The 19,574-nt window shown below is 47.4% G+C and overlaps 2 protein-coding genes across 2 annotated transcripts; one reads left to right on the forward strand and one right to left on the reverse strand.

The window, feature by feature from the left end:
* Positions 1-31: 31 nt before the first annotated feature.
* BUD31 (BUD31 homolog) lies at positions 32-4,138 on the reverse strand. The gene is made up of 5 exons (XM_061599393.1): positions 3,755-4,138; positions 2,233-2,350; positions 1,570-1,692; positions 1,178-1,344; positions 32-290 (listed from the first exon to the last, which is right to left on the reverse strand). Exons 2-5 carry the CDS (start codon positions 2,324-2,326, stop codon positions 240-242), a joined length of 435 nt encoding a protein of 144 aa, XP_061455377.1. The 5' UTR covers positions 2,327-2,350; positions 3,755-4,138; the 3' UTR covers positions 32-239.
* A 37-nt stretch (positions 4,139-4,175) lies between these two features.
* Positions 4,176-19,206, forward strand: PDAP1 (PDGFA associated protein 1). Its single transcript, XM_061599391.1, has 6 exons — positions 4,176-4,308; positions 14,052-14,143; positions 14,609-14,725; positions 15,516-15,637; positions 17,273-17,424; positions 18,947-19,206. The coding sequence occupies exons 1-6, from the start codon at positions 4,296-4,298 to the stop codon at positions 19,003-19,005; spliced, it is 555 nt and encodes a 184-aa protein (XP_061455375.1). The 5' UTR covers positions 4,176-4,295; the 3' UTR covers positions 19,006-19,206.
* Positions 19,207-19,574: the final 368 nt, after the last annotated feature.

The raw sequence follows: 19,574 nt of genomic DNA on the forward strand, positions 1-19,574 counted from the left end.
AATAACAGCACAGAACTACACAACTCGCCTGTTGGGGGAAACAGGCAAGGCTTTATTTTAAAATCAGAAAGTTACATTGGACATTCACACACTACTGCATTTACAATTCAGGCTGCTGAGTTGCTGGGGTGCCAAGGATATCCACTCACCACAGGTTCTTATGAACAGTCATTGAGGTGGAGCGAGCCACTTAGGAGCCCCTCAAAATGGTAGTTACTTTATAAGAAAAGAAACGTGCTTCATCCAGAGCAGCCTCTGCACCCACAGTGCGTACACTCAATTATTCTCCCCTGTGGAATGAAAGCAGCATGTTAGAACAGGTCATAGGTACAAAGCAGAACAATGAGAGAGAAAGGAAGCTTTGCTGGTTGGGAAAAGTCAGTTTAGGCACCTGAGACAAATTTTATTTATTAGATTTATATCCTGCCCTTCCAGTAGGAGCCCAAATGAGTTTAAAGGCATTGTATTCTGCTGACTTTATACACTACTGTGGGTTGTTGTGGGGGAAAGCATTAGTTACAAGAACCAAACTAAATTTTCTATGTCAAGGATCAAAAAGATAAGGATCCTCCCAAAACAGCAAGTACAGTCTTACGTTCGCCTTTTTAAAAGATCCTTAAGAACACAGAGTGCTACAAAAGCCAGAAAATGGGACTACACATCTTACAGTACAGGACTTTTTTCTTTAATGTCCAGACATGTTTTTCACATTTCACAGGGCAAGAGACGCGAGGACATTTACGGCAGAAGTGCAAGGAGGGGTACATCCAGTCCTATTTGAGCTCAGTGACAAGCTATGCCCAATGAGAAAATGTCTAGGTTCGGAGACAGCAAGGATTGCATGCACACCATACATTTAAAGCACAGTCCATCTGCCTCCCCCCACCCCCCAAAAAAGGTCCTGGGAACTGTAGTCTGTTAAGGGTGCTGACAGTTGTATTTCTGAGGGGTAAACTACAATTCCCAGGATTCTTGGGGGATGCCTTAAATGTATGGTGTGTACACAGCCAAGGTTTCTCGAGAAAGTCGGTATACAAACATTGCCTTTCATGTCGTTTGGATTTCCAGAGGCCATGCTGCTACCTGTTTGTACGAATCAGGTCTTAGGGGAAATGCATAAAAAGGCAACGGGAGAGCTGATATGGGGAGGGGAACTTATTTAAAACAACATTCTTACCACTTCCAGTTTGCTTTTAGGCACTCTGCAGATGCAGTTAGTTCCAAAGTTGGTATCCCGGGTCTGGATGCAGCGCAAACAGCAGAGGTTTTCATAACCTTGTTTCTTCCACTTTGCAATTAAGTTTTTGTCTGCATAGCCTTCTTTAATGCAATACTCGTACAACTCTGCACAGGAGAGAAATGAGGTGAAAGAAGTTGGAATGCTCAGTAGCAGCAAAAAAAAAGTTACTATATCACTTTGACAGAATTAACTAGCATCTAGATTCTGGAAAAATGAGTGTTAAATTTCATTTTCCATCACATAATTGACAGGCTCTAACAGATTTCCCAGTCATATTGAATAAAGCAAACAAATTTTTCACTAAGAGATCAAGAAGAGAGTTGTGTTACCTCTGCTAATGGCTTTTCTCTTATAGAAGAGATCAAAAATGTAACGTGTTTTCTGATGATGAATTCTGAAGATGGGCCAGAGAGATTCCACTTTCCTCTTCCCTTCATGTGGTTCAGTCTCAGCTGGGGAAAGGGGGATAGATGGGCAGAAAATATGTTACTTTTGTCAGCTAATTCAAATATTCATTACATCTCCATTATTCCAACTGGATACACGTAAGGAAAAAAAATCTCATAATATTGTGAGAAATGGGATGTGAGAATTCACTAGAGAGGATATATATAGTTTTTTATTCTCACATCGGGTCTTTTTGCAAGCTGAAGCAACAGCATTTTTAGTAATCACATTTATCTTGCAACATACCGATGTGATTTGACCTCAGGCCTCTGAGCTATCTAACTCAATACTTCAACTAGTAGATAAACTTCCCAACATCTCAACCAGAAGTGTTCCCATCTCAGAGACCATTTTAACTAGAGATGCCATGGAATGAGCACAAACTGAGGTGGAAAAAAAAAAGGATGGTCTGTACACAAACTGTCATGGGCCTTCTATAATGAAGTTGCCAAGGAGGCCAGCTCTAGTGCTATTTTATCAAATAATGATTTGGGCTCACAGCCAAATCATTAACAAATAAATCAATACTCTGCTTTGCTGCTCACCTTCTCTCATTTTTTGATCTAGCTCATCTAAGGTTGGTTCAATCAATTCCCAACCATCTGGAGGAGGTTTTCTACTCCTCTTCACCTTGGGCATCTCCTCAGCAGGCAGAAAACAGATCTGCAAAAAACAAAAGCAAAATTATAGTAGTAATTAAATGTGCACCACTAGAAATCTGCATAATACATGTTCCATTTACACATTGGATTGACCTATATTTTTGAGCTGGGTATGTGAATAACTGAAATGTCTATGGGGCTTTTTGTTAAACAACAGCAGTGAGTTACATTATAACCACTTGTTACAGAACAGATAAGCACAACAAAGCTGAGGTTTAGGTATAACCTCTAGCAAGCGATAATGGATGGGGTGGCAGAGAGATTTATTTAAAGCATTTATCCCACTGTTTATTTATCCCACTGTTCAGTCCAAAAAGAGCACCTTACAAATGTGAATGAGACAATCCCTCTCTTCAGGTTTAATATAAAAAGACAGGATGCAAAAAGAAAATGGATAGGGAGAGAAGAAGGGGGAAAGCAAATTCAAGCACTTTTTCTTATTTACAGAATTCTTATAACAACCCATAATGACTCATTATGAAATTGAATGCTAGATTTTCCTAGGCTGGTCAGATACAAAAACAGAACAGGGCCAACTTTATATAGGGATTACAAAAACAAGAACTGTCCCCTTTTATACAATTATGAAAGGTACAGAAGCACAGTCATCCTATGCATGATGCATCTTGTGGTCCCATGTGGGTTCAATACAGCTCAACGCAATTACACCATATTAACATCATCTATTCCCAAAGGCCTCAGACCTGATGCTGAAGTGGCTACAGTGATGAGGCCAAACACATCATGGAGCAGAGGATATTCCACAATCTGGGAGCCACCACAGAAAAGGCTCCCATGCACACCACCACCCAAAGGACATCACACAGAAGTGGATCTACAAGCAGGTCCTCTCTCTCCAAATGAACACCCAATCAGGTGTATGTAAGGAGGTGCTACATCAGGTGTGGGGAACCTGTGGCCCTCCAGATGTTGCTGTCAGGGATGATAATGAAGGGCCAAAGGGTCCCCACACCTGCGCTACAAATATATTTGGGGCCAAAATCGTTTATTTAGTGCTTTGAATGTATGTTTGGAACCAGTGGCCCTCCAGATGTCGCTGGACTCTCAACTCCCATCCACCCTGACCCCGCTCGCTAGAGCTGATGGGAGGTGGAGTCAATCAACATCTGGAGGACCACTGGATGCCCAGCCCTGATTTAATGTCTACAACGCAGACAGAAATTCAACTGGCAAACATTTCCCCGGTAGAATACCCTCATCATGAATTTCTGCCTGCCACACTGTTAGAGATCCTGAGCCCCTCAAAAAATGCGCCAACTAGAAGGAGACAACAAAGGGTCCCTGATCAAACGCTTTCAGTCTCCGCCGAGTGAACAGAGAGTAACTACTACCTCCACCATCCCCTACCCCGTCCCAAGAAAGTCCCCAAAGGAAAGGCTCCTACGTTTTTCAAGACTCTTGCCGGTGTCTTCTCTGAGCTCTTCCGCCTCTTCCGAGATCTCAGTCGCCTCACAATGACGTCTCCAAAACAGGGGAGGTCCTTTCTTCTCCCGCGCGTCACGTTAAAGGGGCTTCACTCGGCAGCTGTCTCAAATTGATGCCTGTTGGAAGCCGCATCGCTGACTGCGCCAAAAATCCCCGGACTGGGCCGTGGGCAATAAGCAACCGCTCAGTGTAACACACAAGAATTGCTCTTACTCTCATCACCTTTTCATCTGGTAGCTCCTCGGACAGAAACCGTTTTCCTAAACGGGCATTATTTTAGAAAGCCTCCCTCACATAGCGCGTGTCCACTAGCCCGCGTGTACACGAAAAAAGGGAGAGGGAGGGAGAGAACCATAGATGTGTAGAGGTGGGCTGGCTCTACTTCCGCTTCCGGGTCGCGACTAAGCTTGGGGGGAAGTGAGGAGGGGGAGGGAAATACTCGTTTGTAGCCGGAGGTGCCGCCGCTGCTGTCGCCATAGTCCTCGTTCTTCGTCCTCGCTATGCCCAAAGGAGGTGAGCCAGAGAGGGAAGGAATAGGAGGAGCCGCTGGAGGCCGCCTTGTGGCCTAGTCCGGGGGGAGGATGGGGGGTACCGTTTGGGGCTCCCCTACTGGGTAGAGTGAAGAAGGTGGAGGGAGAAGCTTTGGTTTCATTCGCTCGGCTGGCTTGTTCTCCCTTCCTGAGAGGCTTGTTTGGCTTGTTTGGCTTGTTTTAAAGGCTGCCCCCTCCCAGGATCCTGGTTCCAGTAACCCAGAGCCCTAGAAGTGCTGGGAGGGGGCACAAAGGAGGAGGGGAGGCAATGACTCCCTTCAGGGATGACTCATGAGGGTGATAATGGCAGGGAGCATCCATCTGCCTCCTTTCTCGTTACTCAAAGCTGCTTCGCTACCCGTTTTTCAATGTGCGTTGGGACCCTTTTTTCTGATCTGCTCTTAGTTAAGATGCTGGACTGGTTTTTGTTTTTATTTAAATATCCGACTTGTTATGCTGGCTTGTATGGTGCTTTAGATTGATATTTTAGGCTGTAATCCAGTAAATGTCTACTCAGAAGTAAACTCCATTGGGCTCAGTGGGATTTACTCCCAGGTAAGCATGTACTGGATTGCAGCCTTAAGGCTTGTAATGGTGAAGATAATAACTCCGTGTGTCTTTTGTTTTCGTTATCGTTATCTAAATTATCTGCTGTGGGGGACTTGCTCTGAAGACAGCATAGAAATACAGGAAAGAAAAAGATGGGGAGGAGAGAAAAAGGAGGTTTAATAAATAATACACACACTCTAGTCCTCAGTTCTTCCCACCCACACTCCCAGTTTTAACCAAATCATGGTCTCTTGCAATCTTCTAAAGACAGGCTGCTTTAGCTCCCCCTGGAATTCAGGCACTGAGCAGCCTCCTTCATGAGTTGCATCAGGCAAGGCGGGGGGCATGCATACAAAAAAAGGCTTTGATGTGAGTTTCTCATTGATTGGAAGCTGTGCTTTCCACGTGGGAAGCAGACTGAGGCCTAATTCAGGCACTTCGTTTACACAAGTAGTAGAAAAAAAGGGAGTGGAGCTGGCCCTGAACTGTACCCATTTAATTGTGCAGTCTTGTAAATCTCAAATGTTGGGAATGAATAGAGAAGGGCTGTTGTATATGACTTTCTGGTTCACAACTGGCTGACAGCTGTTGAAAAGCAGGATGCTGGATTAGATGGCAATTTGAGCATTAAAGGGAAGGGCTGTGACTCCCTGGCAGAGCACCTGCTTTACATACAGAAGGTCTTGGGTTCAATAGCCCGTGCCTGAGACCCTGGACAGCCACTGCCAGTCAGTATAAAAAACACTAAGCTAGATGGAACCTTATATTAGTTCAGGCTGCTCTGTATGTTTAGTTTCTGGACCAAGGGCTATAGCTTAGTAGTAGAGCATCTGCCTTATGTGCAGAAGGCCTCCACTTCAGTCCCCAGCACCTCCAGGTAGGTCTGGGAGAGCCCCTGCCTGAAACCCTGGAAAGCTGCTGCCAATCAGTGTAGCCAATACTGAGTGGTGCATGTTGGTATAAAGCAGCTTTCTGTGTTCTTATGATCTTAAGGCCTTTTTTAAATCACTTATCTGCAGCCTCATGTAAAATATTCCAGGAACACTTTTTCCCACCTCATCTGCTGTTTGTGCTACCTCTGTTCTCGCACTGCTGCTGCTGACGACACCCTTACTCAGAACAAGAGGAGAGGGCGTTTTGTGAAGCAAAAAGAAGCAAGGCTGCAAGCAAATACTGCTTTCCCGCTTCTTTCCTGGCAGCCGTCCTGCCTGCCTTTCCTGGCTCCTGCTTCGCTGCCACCTCCTTTAAAAAGTATCCTTATTTGTGAGGCTGCCCAGATCTCACCTTCGGCCCAGACGGAGCCAAGGAGCAGTGAGGAAGCTCAGGATTTGCTCGTCCCCCATCTCTGAGGCTAAGTGTCTGTGCCAGCGTCTACCCTTGCTTCTACCTACACTGCTCTTCCAGTCTCTCTCCAAAATGCTGCAGCAGTTCAGGGCATGTGCCCAAATGCATGCACACCTGCAGATGCTTGTAGGAGGGGCAGGTGTGTTTGTGTGCGTGTGTGCGCTGCTCTGTCTTCTGCTCCACTCTCATTCCCCAAGTGCACGCCAACCAAGTCATCAGTTCCGATGATCATCCCAAGGCCTAAAAGCACTAACTCCCCTATTCAAGTGTATCTATCCTTTTGTCTTCACAGTCTAGCATCTCCACCACTACCACAATGCTGCTTCATTATCATTATTATTATTATTATTAAAAAGCTCAGCAGGTTGGCTGAGGCTGGGGTCCACATATTGCAGCTGAAATTATTTATGTAATTACTATTGCGTTTATATCCCACTTTTCCTCCAAGTTGCCCAAGGTTCCCTCCCCCCCTTTCCACTTTTTCATTACACCACCCCTGTGAGATAGGTCAGGCTGAGAGACTGTGTCTGGCCCAAGGTCACCCAGTGGGCTTCATGGCTGGGTGGAGATTTGAACCTGGATCTTAGTCCAACACTGTAACCCATTGGTGTTGGGAGACAGGACTGTATGTCTTCAGATTATGGGGGGGGATATCAATTTGATTGGACCTTTGTATTAAGAAAAGAAAGCAATACCTCCCTGTCTGCAGGGAGCTTTTTATGGAGAGGGATATTTGGAGTGTGATTTTGCCACGCACCATTTTTTCAATTACCGGGCTAAAATTACAATTATGGGGGGGAGGGTCATGAAATTTTTTGAGCTTATAAAGGGTACTCATAAAGTTTGGGAACCACTGCTTTAGATGGCATTAAAAGCGGTTTAGACAAACTCATGGAGGAAGACTCTGTCAATCACTGGTAGTCACAATGGCTATGTGCAGCCTTCAGGTTTCAAAGGTAGCATAGCTCAGAGAGCCACATCAGATTGGCCACTGGGAAGTGCAGGATGCTCGATTAGATGTACCTTCAGTCTGATCGAGCTGGACTATTTCATGACATGTTAGAGTCCTTTCAGAAGTGGAACTATTCCACCATGGGGCAATTGCTGCATTGTTCCTTTGAAAGAGTTCCAACCCACATAGTAAGCTTACATGTCAGGCAAACAATGTCATCTCAATGCATTTGCTTCTGGAAGCAGAGAGATTTTATTATTGATAATGCTCTTGAACAAGTGATTCTCCTGTATATATCCCCAGATGATAACCAGACAGACTCTACCACACCAGATGTTGCACGCTTCAGTCCACTAGGCAGATAAAAGGGTGGGGCCTAGTGGAAGGGAAATGAAAGCTATTAACAATGCAGATCTCTTTCAAAAGTAACCAGTTTCCAGAAGTGAAACTGAAATGATCTAGCCTTTACTGTAAGAAGGAAGCAGTAAAAACTGATACATAACATTTGTCAACATCTAAAATGTGCTTGTTGCCCAAAAGCCTCTATATGAAATTGCATAGAAAAAGCTAAATGTGAGGTTTTAAAAGAACAACTTTGGATAATCCTCACTACAGGGCGATTAAAAGGAGGAGTTGAGATAGAGGCCTCTGAGAGGTTGGGGTAATAGTCTAATTATTCTTTGTATATATAATTATAGCCCTTTTCAGGACTGCTTATATATGTGTCCTTACCACCAGGGATGGAGAAGCTGTGGCCTTCCCAGAGTAGTTGGGACTACAACTCCCATTGTCCCATTCCATTGGCTGTGCTGGCTGGGGCTGATGAGAGGTGGAGTCCAGTGACATCTGGAGAGCCCTTCGTTCTCCAACCCAACCCTTGAGGTAAACCAGTGTTTTTTGCCCCCACGTTACAGGTGGAAGGGGAGCATCTGAGAAGAATGGCTCTCCAGATGTTGCTGAACTGCAACTCCCATCAGCCCCAGCAAGCATAGCTAGTGGTCAGGGATGATGGGAGTTCTAGTCCAACAATGCCGGCTTTGGGGGGGGGGACACAAAGGGTCCCCACACTGGTTCTTAACCACTACACTAGCAGTTGCTGATAAGGTTGCTTAAGGTAGGAGAAAGCACTAATCATCTTGCTTTGACGAGTGCTGATGTCAATTTTGTGTGCGTCAGTTTGGGTGAATAGATGTTACTTTAAGCGGAGCTTTTTCTATGCCGTGTTTCTGACTGAAGGTTACTTACATAAATAAATTCAGACTATCACTTATTTTGCTAGAAGGTGGCCTGTTGTTGTTTTTTAAAACCCTGAGCCTAATCCCCTAGGAATGCAGGATGTATATATGAAGTTGACATTCCTGCCAGTCTGAACTGGTGGCATGAAGTCAGGGCAAGGGGACTGCAATAAGCAAAGAAGAAAAATCGTCAGCTAACGAAGATGGAGGCATGACCGAGCTTGTGTCTCCTCCTTCCCTTCCCCCCTTGCTGTTCTACATACGGCACATTGCTGAGGGCTTGCAAGGACAGGGGAGGAAGAGCTGGCAAGTTGGCCTGGAGCTGCTGCACCGCGCCCAGTTTGGACTGTTTTCCAAGGGATGCTGCATGCATGTCTCTTCCCGAGTGCTGGCTATCCTATAATCGGTCTCCTAGCGGTGGCTGCTCAGATCCTCTGCCTCGCTGTCTATGCAAGGTAAAGAGAGGCACAACAAGGTCTGTCCATGAAGCATGATGACATCCTGAAAGAAATGGAAGTTGCAGTGCCTGGTGCTCTCTCAACACAGCAAGTCAGGCCAAAAAGCAGACAAGCAAAGCAGATCATTTAAAAACCTCAAGGCAGGAGGTGGTTATGTTACAAACACAGCACACTCCTGGCTGTGGTGCTGCGTTTCCATATTTTAAATAACAGAGGGGTTTTAAGAATTGCTTTGCCGGGTCAGATTAAAGGTCCATCTAATCCAGTATTCTGTTCCTCATAGCAACTTTCCAAACATCCCTGGGAAGCCTATCCCCAGGGCTTGAGGGCAACGGCCCTCCCTTCTTGTTTGTCTCTATTAGCAGGTACTCATTGGTAAGCTGCCTTTGGACATGGAGGTTAGCTGGTACTTAGCTGTCATAGCTCATACCCGTCCACTCTGAATTTCTCTGGTCATTTTTAAAGCCATCATGGCATCTTGTGGCAGTGACTTACATATGACTTCATCTCCAAAAAAGTGGGTTTTGTTTTTAAAAAAGACAAGAATCAGAGTTATAAGAAAGATGAACTGGCTTGCATTAGCCAGTCAGCAGTTAGAGGCTTTCTGGGGCATGTTGGGATGAAATGAGTGAAGCTTCGCACAACATGACAAACGTGTTTACCTGTGTTGGGGATCGCTGCTGTGGTGCTCTCCAGATGTTGGATTACAGCTCCCAACATTCCTGACCATTGGCCTTGCTGGGTGGGGCTGATGGGAGTTGTAGTCCAGCAGATATCTAGAGGGCATCAGGTTGGCTGCCCCTGCTGTTTGTGGTGTTCAAGGCCCTAATGTTAAGCTAGGACCCTCCTGCATACATGGTTTCATCAAGGGTGCCTTGCCTGATTGAGGGAGGATGGCAGCCGCTCCAAGTTACAGCTATTGCCTAAACAGGTGGTTTTGATGCAACCTGTGCTTATAATACACCCGCACCGTGTGTGCATGCAAACAGAAAGGGCCAGCATCTCTTTTGCAGGCAGAAGGTCCCAGGTTCAATTCCCGGCATTTCCAGGTAGGGCTGGGAATGTCCCCTGTCTGAAACCCTGGAGAGCTGCTGCCATCCAGTGTGGTTAATACTGAGCTAAATGGACCAATGGCCTGACTCTGTATAAGCTAGCTTCCTATGTACTGTTCTCCTGTTCAATCCAAATTTGCTATTAAGCATCATTATCATATGCAAACCTTTGTGTCTTAAGTAGCCCCATTTCCTTCTCAGAATTACTTCTGTATGACACCGTAGGTGTGGAATTTGTCCTATGGCTTTGGTTTGACCCAAGGGACCCTCTGCCAGGCCTGCAAGTGGCTACTTATCTATGGTGCTTGCATGTTTCTCTGTTTGTGCTGGGGGACAGGAAATGAAGAGCTGGATTTGTGGCTGAGCTCTGAACATACTGCTTTCTGTTTGTTACGGTTTATAGCTAAACAAAAGATTGCCTATCTGTTCACCCTGAAAGGAAAATTTCTTTTGTGAACCGGAAAAGAGCAGGAACTTATACCCACCCACCCACCCACCACAAATCAGGTCATCTGTGTGGTGTAGACAACTGATGTGCAGACACGTGGGTAAGGTGGACTAACACAGAGTCTTGTGGGTTTGCAAGGCCGGCATAGGCAGCCTTACAGAGGGAGGACATGTTGCCAGTTGGCGAGTGGTCCATCGAATTGGGAAAGCCACAATCCACACAGGGATGGGAATTGTTCCTCTTGCTGCTATTCCAAATGGACTAGTAGAGTGTTTAATTTAGGATTTTCTTTGTTTCCTCCCTCGGATGCAGCAGCTGGGGGGGGCACAAAAACGATGGTGGTGACTTGTTTGTGCTTGTTCAGCCTTGCCTATCACTGTGCAAGTCATTAGTGGCTCATCAACAGCCTGAAACCTTATTAGAAGAATATTTTCCAGTTGATGCTATTTGTGCCCAGTCAGCAGACTGTCTGTGACTGGCTATGAGGTTTTTCTGAACAGCTTTTTAGAAGCCGCTGCTACTTTGTGCCGGTATTCTGCTCTCTTGCTCTGTAGCCCTTCTGTCATCACGCAGAGCAGCCATTCACCTGATTTGCACGTCACACTATGCCAAACCACGGCTTAGTGCAGGGGTGGGAAACCTTTGGCCTTCCAGATGTTGCTGAACTACAACGTCCATCATCCCTGGCCATTGGCCGTGCTTACTAGGGCTGATGGGAGTTGTAGTTCAGCAACATCTGGAGGGTGAAAAGTTCCCCATACGTGGTTTAGCATGAGTGTGCAGGCTCCAAGGGAGAAAATTGTGTCCCCTTCACTCCTTCCTGGTTGTTTTGCCCCTGTGCTGAACTGAACTAAGCTATAGTTTGGCATAGCGTATCATCCGAAGCGGGGCTTGTGGTTTAGCTCTCTCCAGCCACAGTTCCACAAGCTCTAGCTAAGGTTTGTTCTGTGATTTATGGTTCATGGTTTGGCCAGGAGAGCTAAACTCTGATCTGGGTCTGACTTGGTATAAGGTCACTTCCTTGTGTTTCTGTGAATTTTGCAGAATAGTCCTTTGCAGCCTGTGGAGGTCTGTGGCAGATCAGCATTAGCTCTTTGGCAGGTAGAAGTGGTTCCCTGAAGAGAGAATTTGAAAGCCCTTGGCTACGAGGTTCCAAAAGGGCTCCTTCTACCTAGTATTCCAGAGCTCCTATATTCCAAAGGAGATATTTTTCTTTCTTTCAACTCCTTCTGTGGGACATCTGTGAACACGAGTGATCCTTGTAGTAGGAGCAGAAAGCAGTGAGCCTGCTTGGGATCTCTGCAGAGGATCTGTGCAGGAGAGCAATTGTGATCTCTCAAAAGGCTTGGGTTAGAACTGGCCACTTGCCCAGTCCTGAGGGCTGAGTCTGATGTATTCTTATACTTGTGTTTATTTTTCTTTGTAAGCCGCCTTGGGGGCCTTTGGCCAAAAGGCAGGGTATAAATAAATTTAATCATCATCATCTTTTTCCAGTAGCATTTATTTTTAGCCATCTCCTCAGCCTCGAGGACTAGAAGCTTGCTTCTTTAGAATGCAACCTAGAATTTTTTCAGGGGCCCATGCCCAGCTCTAATAGAGCTTCTGGGGACTCACGCAAGCTGCCCTATTTCTGTCCTGGGCTTAAGAGTGTTGAGATGGAAGTTGGAACAGCTGGATATAAATTGATTGAATTTTCCCCCTGATCTTCACAGGCCAATGTGGTTTAATTACATATTCCCTTCCTGTAAACTGAATGGCTGGCTTGTGGTATGTGAGCAGATTGACGAGTTGCTGGCAGCATTTTCCATTTTCCTTCCTGAAGTTGCCCTTCATGATCAAAAACCTGCCTGCCTTGCAGCACCAACTTGGCACCAAGGGCCTCGTTCTCAGTGAGGAGCCCTTGGGTCTGGGCTGTACCACCCAGGACTGCAGGTGAGGGCTCATATGATGGAATACTCTTCCATCCAAAAAAGAGTCCCCTCCACATAGAAACCTAGCATGTCAGCACAAACAATTCTAGGCTAGCCTCCTTCATGTGGCTTGGTTGTTTTTAGTATATGCAAGTGGTTTGAGGTGGGGGGGGGCATGGAGGAACGTTCAGTCATGGGAGTCCACTTGCAGTCTGAATTGGTACCATCCAGACACAAGTTTTCCACCTCAATGGAAAGAGCCAAAGTTGCAGTGGTTTGATGTTTTGGGATGGGTTTTCCCCTGTATCTGAAAGAGCAGGGGCAGGGCATTTCAGGCCCCAGGGCTGAATGCGTCTCCCCACGCCTCTCTCTTTGGCCATTGGGACTCTCCCCAGGCCACACCCCCTCACCCACATCCTCCTCAAATGCTTCTGCCCGACTGGACTGTTTCCTTAAGTTGTGATAATGCCTCTATCTTGTCTGGCTGGAGGCTGTGTCTGCGTGTGGGCAGATCCCTCTGACTTTTGTGTGGCTGAAACCTAGCCTGCAATAGAAAGGTAGGAGTTACATTCATTGCTCTGCCCACTTTTCCCATTGGTCCTGCCCACCATTGGATTGCATTCCACTCCCACCCCGCTAGGTTATCCGAGAGGGAATGCAGCCCTCAGGTTGAGCACGGTTCCCCACCACCCATGTGATGAAGGGCAACAGATTTGGGCTAAGCAGAATACCACGTGGCTAACCATCACTCAAGAGCTTGTGCATACTTGTTCATGATGCACTTATGCAGTTACCTGCAGGGCGTCCTGTGTGGGGAGGCTGAGTGTAAGGAGCAGCTTTATGAGGGCCTTGCCGTTGGTTTGCAGTCCAGGGCATGAGTCAGGCAGCTTTTTTGGGCAGATAGCAGAAAGATGGGGACGCTGTGAGCCATGCAGTCCTGCAGGAAGCGTCTGGACAGGCCAACAAGCAGAGCCGTGGACTGCTGTGGCGTTGAATCCCATGGCTCAGAATGCTGGAGTGATGTTTATGTCCAAGGTGACAGATGTGATGGAAAGGACCCCTTGGACACCCGGACATTTCCAGCCCTACCTGAAGATGCCCGGGATTGAACCTTGGACCTTCTGCATGCAAAGCGGTTCCTCAACCACTGAGCTCTGGCCCTTCCCCATAGGTTTGCAGGCAACAGAAGGTTTGAAATAACCAGGTCACTTGGGGCTTGTAAATGTGAAAGACATATTTGTGGCTATCTTTAGTCTGAGCTTTCTTACCCCAGACCAGCCTTCCCTAACCCTCCAGATATTCCTGGACTCTCCCAAACATCTACCCCCCCAACCCATTTTTGGCAGTCCTTTAACCCTTCATGTCCTCAGATCTGCAAACAATAAACACTCCCTCTTGAGGCAGGTTAGGATATGTGCTTGTGTGTGAACTTTTCTGGATTCTACATGAAAGAACCTCCAGTTCCCTCATAGGGAATGTGCTCCAGGAAGTTGTGAGAATAGGCTGTTAGGGCTTTCTCCAGCATAGTGCTTTCCAAATGTTGCTGGATTCCAGTTCCCATAATCTCTGTCCATTAGCCATGCTGGCTAGGACTGATGAAGGATTGGGATCCACCTGCTTGTGACAATCTGACTGGTAACTGGGGGGGCAGAAAGCTGGACTGGCTGGACATTTTGCTCTGATTGTGCTTGGATAACTAGCACCAAACTGAGGACGACGAGACAGGAACAGCCGTGGCTGTCAGAAATTATTTTCTTAAACCGCCTCTTTACTTGCAGGTAGGAAAGGGGGCCACAAAGGCCGAGCGCGGCAGTACACAAGCCCTGAGGAGATCGATGCCCAGCTCCAAGCAGAGAAGCAGAAAGCCAAGGTAAGTGTTTTCCTGCTACGGTTTTCACACAGCCACGGATAGTGATAGCGGGCAAGAGTTGAACTGTGAGACGGAAAATCTCCAGTGCCTCCACCACAGGCACATGACCATGCCCTTGCCAAGCACCTCTTCTCTCAGCCTCCCATCTGCAACATGGGGATTTCTTTTTTAAAAAAATCTTACACATTTTTTGTATTACAAAGAGATAATTTAACTAAGCAAAGACTTCCAAATATTTACCATTGTTAATATCCTACCTTTTCTCCAAGGGGATTATGATGATAGGTGCATAGTTCCCACCCTTTTATCCTCAGAACAGCCCTGTAAGGTAGGTTAGGCTGAGAGCGAGTGACTAGTTCAAGGTCATTCAGTGAGTTTCATGAATGAGTAGATATGTGCATTCCTAATTGCACTAGTGACTAGTCCATACCGGCTCCACATTGATGATGCTTTTCACTTCCACAGGAGGAGGAGGAAGAGCAAGAGGAAGGAGGTGATGGGGCAACAGGCGAACTCAAAAAGAAGGAGAAATCGCTAGATTCAGACGAGAGTGAGGAGGAGGAGGAGGATGAAGACTACCAGGTATTAATAAGATGGAATTAATAAGACGGAAGAGAGCTCAGAATGCTCAATTCACATTAATGCCTAAATTTTGATGATTTCTTGTTCAGCTGATTACTGCCAAGTTTTTCCATCTGGAAGCTTGGACTTAAGCTCTTATGGCAAGGGGGGGGCACACAAACATGGCCCTCTAGGCCTCATGATCCGGCGCTTAGGCCTCTACCTAGGCTATGCCCAATCCCTAGTCACACCCTGCACCATCTCTGCTTTGCACCCTTCTTGTGTGCTTTTGACTAGCTGGAATGCATCTTTGAACTGTCATAATGCCTCTTGCATGCCTGAATGATAAGCATGCGTAGAGATACCTCTGACTTGCGTGCGGCTGGAACGTAGCGGTCTCTACAAAGTTGAAAACCGCATCCGTCACTTGGCCTGCTTCTGGCCCTATCCGCCCCGGCAGGCAGCTGCCCCCCCTTAAGATGGCCCATGAGAGAATGTGGCCTTCAGGTTGAAAAAAGGTTCCCCACTCACTCCTGCCTTTTGAGATGCATTGACAACATGCTGGGGGTAAGGAGCGGGGGGCTGGGGGAGAGAAAGGCGGTGATTTCCATTTCTGAAGTATTTTAGCCAGGGAGAATCCATCAGCCAGCTGGAGAAGTTTCCCACCCCTGGTCCGGGTGATTATATTCTGCTGTAGCAGGCTTGAGTAAGCCTTGAGAGAGCCTCTCCAGCAGAATGCTGCCATGTGCTCACCCCACCTGACTGCTTGCTGCTGCCCCTAATGTGCTGCTGCCATGTTCTTCCATTCCAGCCAAAGCACAAGGGAGTGGAAGGCATGATAGACATAGAGAATCCCAATCGCGTTGTACCAACAGCCAAAAAAGTCACTCAGATAGACATGGAGAGCCCCAGGGAATTGTCACGGCGAGAACGGTAAGTTCCCTTGGGTGTGGGGGGATTCTGAAACAGTATTCTGTGGTGTGCATTTAGGGCAGGGGCAGGGAACGTGTGGCCCTCCAGATGCTGCTGGACTGCAGCTCTCATCGGCCCCAGCCAGCATGGCCAGTGGTTAGGGATGATGGGAGTTGTAGTTTGGCTTCCCCCAAAGAATCCAGAGAAGTGTAGTTTGTGAAGGGTGCTATTAGGAGACTCCTGTTCCCTTCACAAATTACAGTTCCCCAAATTCTGTTAAACAGCTCTGGCAATTGTAGCTCTTTGTAGGGGAATAGGGCTCTCCTAATAACTCTCTGAACCCTTCACAAACCCCAGGATTCTTTGGGGGAAGCCATGACTGTTTAAAGTGGAATAATAATGGAATAAATGTATGTTGTGGATGTGATTGAAGTCAGACCAGTAATCCATCTGCTCCTCAGGCACATACTTAACCTCTCCTCCTGCCCTGGCAATTAGTCTTGGAAAAGGTGTTTTAGATTTTTTCATGCCTAATTTTTTTGGAGGGGAGGAGTCTTTCTGGGCAGGGCAACTGGAAAGAAATGGTTAACCCACCCTCAATGTCTGCAGTATCCAAGAAGAATACTCTTACCCACCCCCGCTCTTAGCTTGCAAAAAGGCTTCCATTGGAGCTGATAGAAGGCTTTTTTTTAGCAGGGGAGGACATTTGTGGGGGGTCAGTCATGCCCCCCTCAAAATCCCCCCTTGCACAGAGCAATTAGGCTTGATAGAACCCTTTTACTATAACCAAAATAGAAGGCTTCTTCAAGCCTAATTGTGCAGGGGAGGGTACAGCTGGAGGGCGGAAGGGTTAGTCTTTCCCTCCCCAACTGTGACCCCCACCATGCCCTCCTCTACCACAGAAGAAGAGCCCTGCTGGATCAGGCCAGTGGCCCGTCTAGCCCAGCATCCTGTTCTCACAGGGGCCAGCCAGATGCCCTTTGTGGGAAGCCCACAAGCAGGACCTGAGTGCAAGGACACTCTCCCCTCCTGTGGTTTGCAGCAACTGGTATTCAGAAGCAGGCTGCCTCCGGCTATTCAGTTTGGGGAAAAACAATAGAGCCCGATTGCAAGAGAGGATGCTGAGGGTGCCAAGGAAGGCCCGGAAAGCTCCGTGCAAGGACTGAAGTTTGGATTTCTTGATTGCGAAGGAGGTGCCGTACCATTGAACTATAACTCCTCCACTCTTACTGCAAAGGTCTGCAGAGGTGTCCCTACTCTGAAATCTATTCAGCTGGGGAAGAGGACAGGCAGAGGAATGTGAGGAAAGCCCTGCTAGATGCGACGCAGGGTCCATCTAGTCCAGCATCCTGTTACACACAGGGGGTCAGATTCATCAGATTCCTCCAGGGCGTGATGGCAAGAGCCCTCCCCTGCTGAGGCTGCCTAACAAATCGTTTTCAGTGGTAGACTGCCTCTGCTTATGGAGGCACCATGTGATGAATACATGGATGTTATCCCATTCTCAAGACTCCGGCTGAAGGCTAAAAAGAGTTCCCAGGTTGCTTTTGGCCACCTTTCATCTCCTAAGTGGTGCTTTTTTCCATGCAGAAAGGAACTTTTTCTCTCTATTGAAACCTTACCCGTTCTTCACTGAATCCTTTTGTTCAAAAATAGAGAAGAAATTGAAAAACAGAAAGCAAAAGAGAGGTACATGAAGATGCACCTCGCTGGCAAAACAGAGCAGGCGAAGGCAGATCTCGCCCGGCTAGCCATCATCCGGAAACAGAGGGAAGAGGCGGCAAAAAAGAAAGAGGAAGAAAGGAAAGGTAAGGAAACGCCCCAGACTGCCAAGCCTTAGTGCAGGGGTGGAGGACTTCCAACCTGGGGACCAGACGTGGCCCGCCAGGTCGTTGTCCCCCAGCCATGCCTAGGTAACATCAGGTGCGGGGCAGGTGGCATCGTGGCTGCCATTGCACAATGGGGAGCCTTAAAGTGTGCTCCTAGTTGTCCATGGGAAGCTAGTGTCAGCTCAGCCGATAGGCAGTAGAATCAGGTGCTTTAGAGCCCTGCACCAGGGCGTTTTGAAGCATCCAGTCGCCTGGGGTCATTGGGATAGGTGGGCGGCCCCGCCTGGCTAGGACCCAGCCTGCAGAGCCAAAAAGGTTTCCTACTGCCACCTTCACATATTGCCAGGTTGAAATTGGAGTGGGATTGGGCCACGATGGAATCACAGGCAGACCCTCTCTGTTAGGCTGTGTACACACCATACTTTTAAAACACATTCCCTTCTCCCCCCCCAAAAAAAAGAATCCTGGGAACTGTAGTTTATAGTTGCAGAGCTACAGTTCCCAGTACCCTTAAACTACAGTTTCCAGGATTCTTGGGAGGGGGGAATGTAGTTTGAGTGTGCTTGATAGATATACTGCAGCTTTGATCTATCCCACCTTGGGCCATAAATTCCTTGCAGGCATCCAAGTCTCAGCTTCAGAGATAGGGAAACCCTCTGCCCCCAAGGTCTTGAATAGTTACTGCCAGCCAGAGTGGACAATATTGGGGCTTCCTAGCCTGATGGTCTGGCTCAGTGCACAGCTTAATCTCTTCATGTATTCATGTGGCTGTCAAAAACAAAACAATAGTTGCTGTGTAGTGCTAAGCAGTAATTAGCGGTGTGTTTGGAGGGATCTGGGGTCTGTGTTTGCCACAAAATCCACTATAATCCAGCCAGTCTGCTGCTTAGCAAAAGGCAGGTGTCTTGGTTTCCAGATCAAGGTGTGGGATCTCAAGAGCCAAGGTCTCAGTGGATGGCTCTCCTTTAATAAACAACTTAAGAACTGCTGACCATCATATGATCTGGCCAGCAGTCACAGGACAGAGTAATAATAACTGATATATTTACTGGAGCTGGACTGATATTTTTTGTCCTAGCTTTCTTTGACAGTGGGGGGTGGGGGTGGGGAAACCACCCCCCAAGACTGGTGAGGTTGTCTTCCTTAACCATATTTAACTTTATGAGATGGTGAAATTTCTCTCTACCTTTTTTTTCCTGCCCCTCCAGAAATGTTGCAGCTCTTCATTGTTGCTGTGAGGGTCTCCACAGCCCTCCTGCAACCCCCACTCCACGTTTCTACATTTTTAAAAAAACCAGCCTTGCAGCATTCCATAACTTCCTGACCCTCCCACTTGGATAACTGCTGGATTTTATATCCCCACAAATGGATCTGTGATCTGCCACTTCCACCATCACCCATTTTAGTCATCCCATGCCTGGTAACCTTCTATAACCCAGCAGCTTTCAGATCTATGCATCTTTCTTTCTCTCTCCCCCCACTTTGTTTTTTCACCCACCAGCTAAAGACGAAGCAGCTTCAGCAGGCAAAAGATTGCAGTCCCTGTCCCTTAGCAAGTAAGCGCAGGCCACACGAGAGGAGGGAATTTCCCAGGATCTGTGCCTGTCTGCCGCCTGCCGGGCAGTCTTGACGCATCAACATACCCGAGAGGCAGCGTGGAGAGCACGGCAACAATCGGCGTCATCTTCACTTCTAAGAGACACTGACAGCAGTGTGTTTGTCTTCATCTGGGCACAGAATTCCATTTGGGGGGGAGGGAAAGGAGGGATGGGGGGGAGGGAAAGGAGGGGTGGGGGGGACAGGGTTAGGGAGCTATTAATCTTTTGGATGCAGAATCGAGAGAAGCAGCAATTCTCCGTATAGCCACTTTGAGTGGGATACCATAAGCTGAACGGTTTTGTTGTGTTTCGATTTGAGATCACTTATCCACAGGCAGGAGAAGGGAAGTAGAATGATACTAGAGGGTGGGGTGTGTGCTTCAGCTAGCCTGCACGAGCCCAGATGGGACGGGGAGGGCATGTGGTTGGTGGTCTTGGCATACAGGCGCAAAGCCAAAATGCTGGCACATCTGCGCGTGTGTATTTGTAACATGCACTCAGCTGCAAAACAGCCCTTGGGATTGAGCTGCA

Source organism: Rhineura floridana, chromosome 17 (assembly GCF_030035675.1).
Source record: "Rhineura floridana isolate rRhiFlo1 chromosome 17, rRhiFlo1.hap2, whole genome shotgun sequence".
Taxonomy (NCBI): Eukaryota; Metazoa; Chordata; class Lepidosauria; order Squamata; family Rhineuridae; genus Rhineura; species Rhineura floridana.

Coding starts and splice junctions, on each gene's coding strand:
- BUD31 (XM_061599393.1), bottom strand. CDS start 2,326: ATGCCCAAGGTGAAGAGGAGTAGAAAACCTCCTCCAGATGGTTGGGAA. Junction 1,693..2,232: donor AGATCAAAAAATGAGAGAAG/GTGAGCAGCAAA, acceptor CCCTTTCCCCAG/CTGAGACTGAACCACATGAA. Junction 1,345..1,569: donor GAGAAAAGCCATTAGCAGAG/GTAACACAACTC, acceptor TCTCCTGTGCAG/AGTTGTACGAGTATTGCATT.
- PDAP1 (XM_061599391.1), top strand. Junction 14,726..15,515: donor AGGAGGATGAAGACTACCAG/GTATTAATAAGA, acceptor CTTCCATTCCAG/CCAAAGCACAAGGGAGTGGA. Junction 15,638..17,272: donor GAATTGTCACGGCGAGAACG/GTAAGTTCCCTT, acceptor GTTCAAAAATAG/AGAAGAAATTGAAAAACAGA.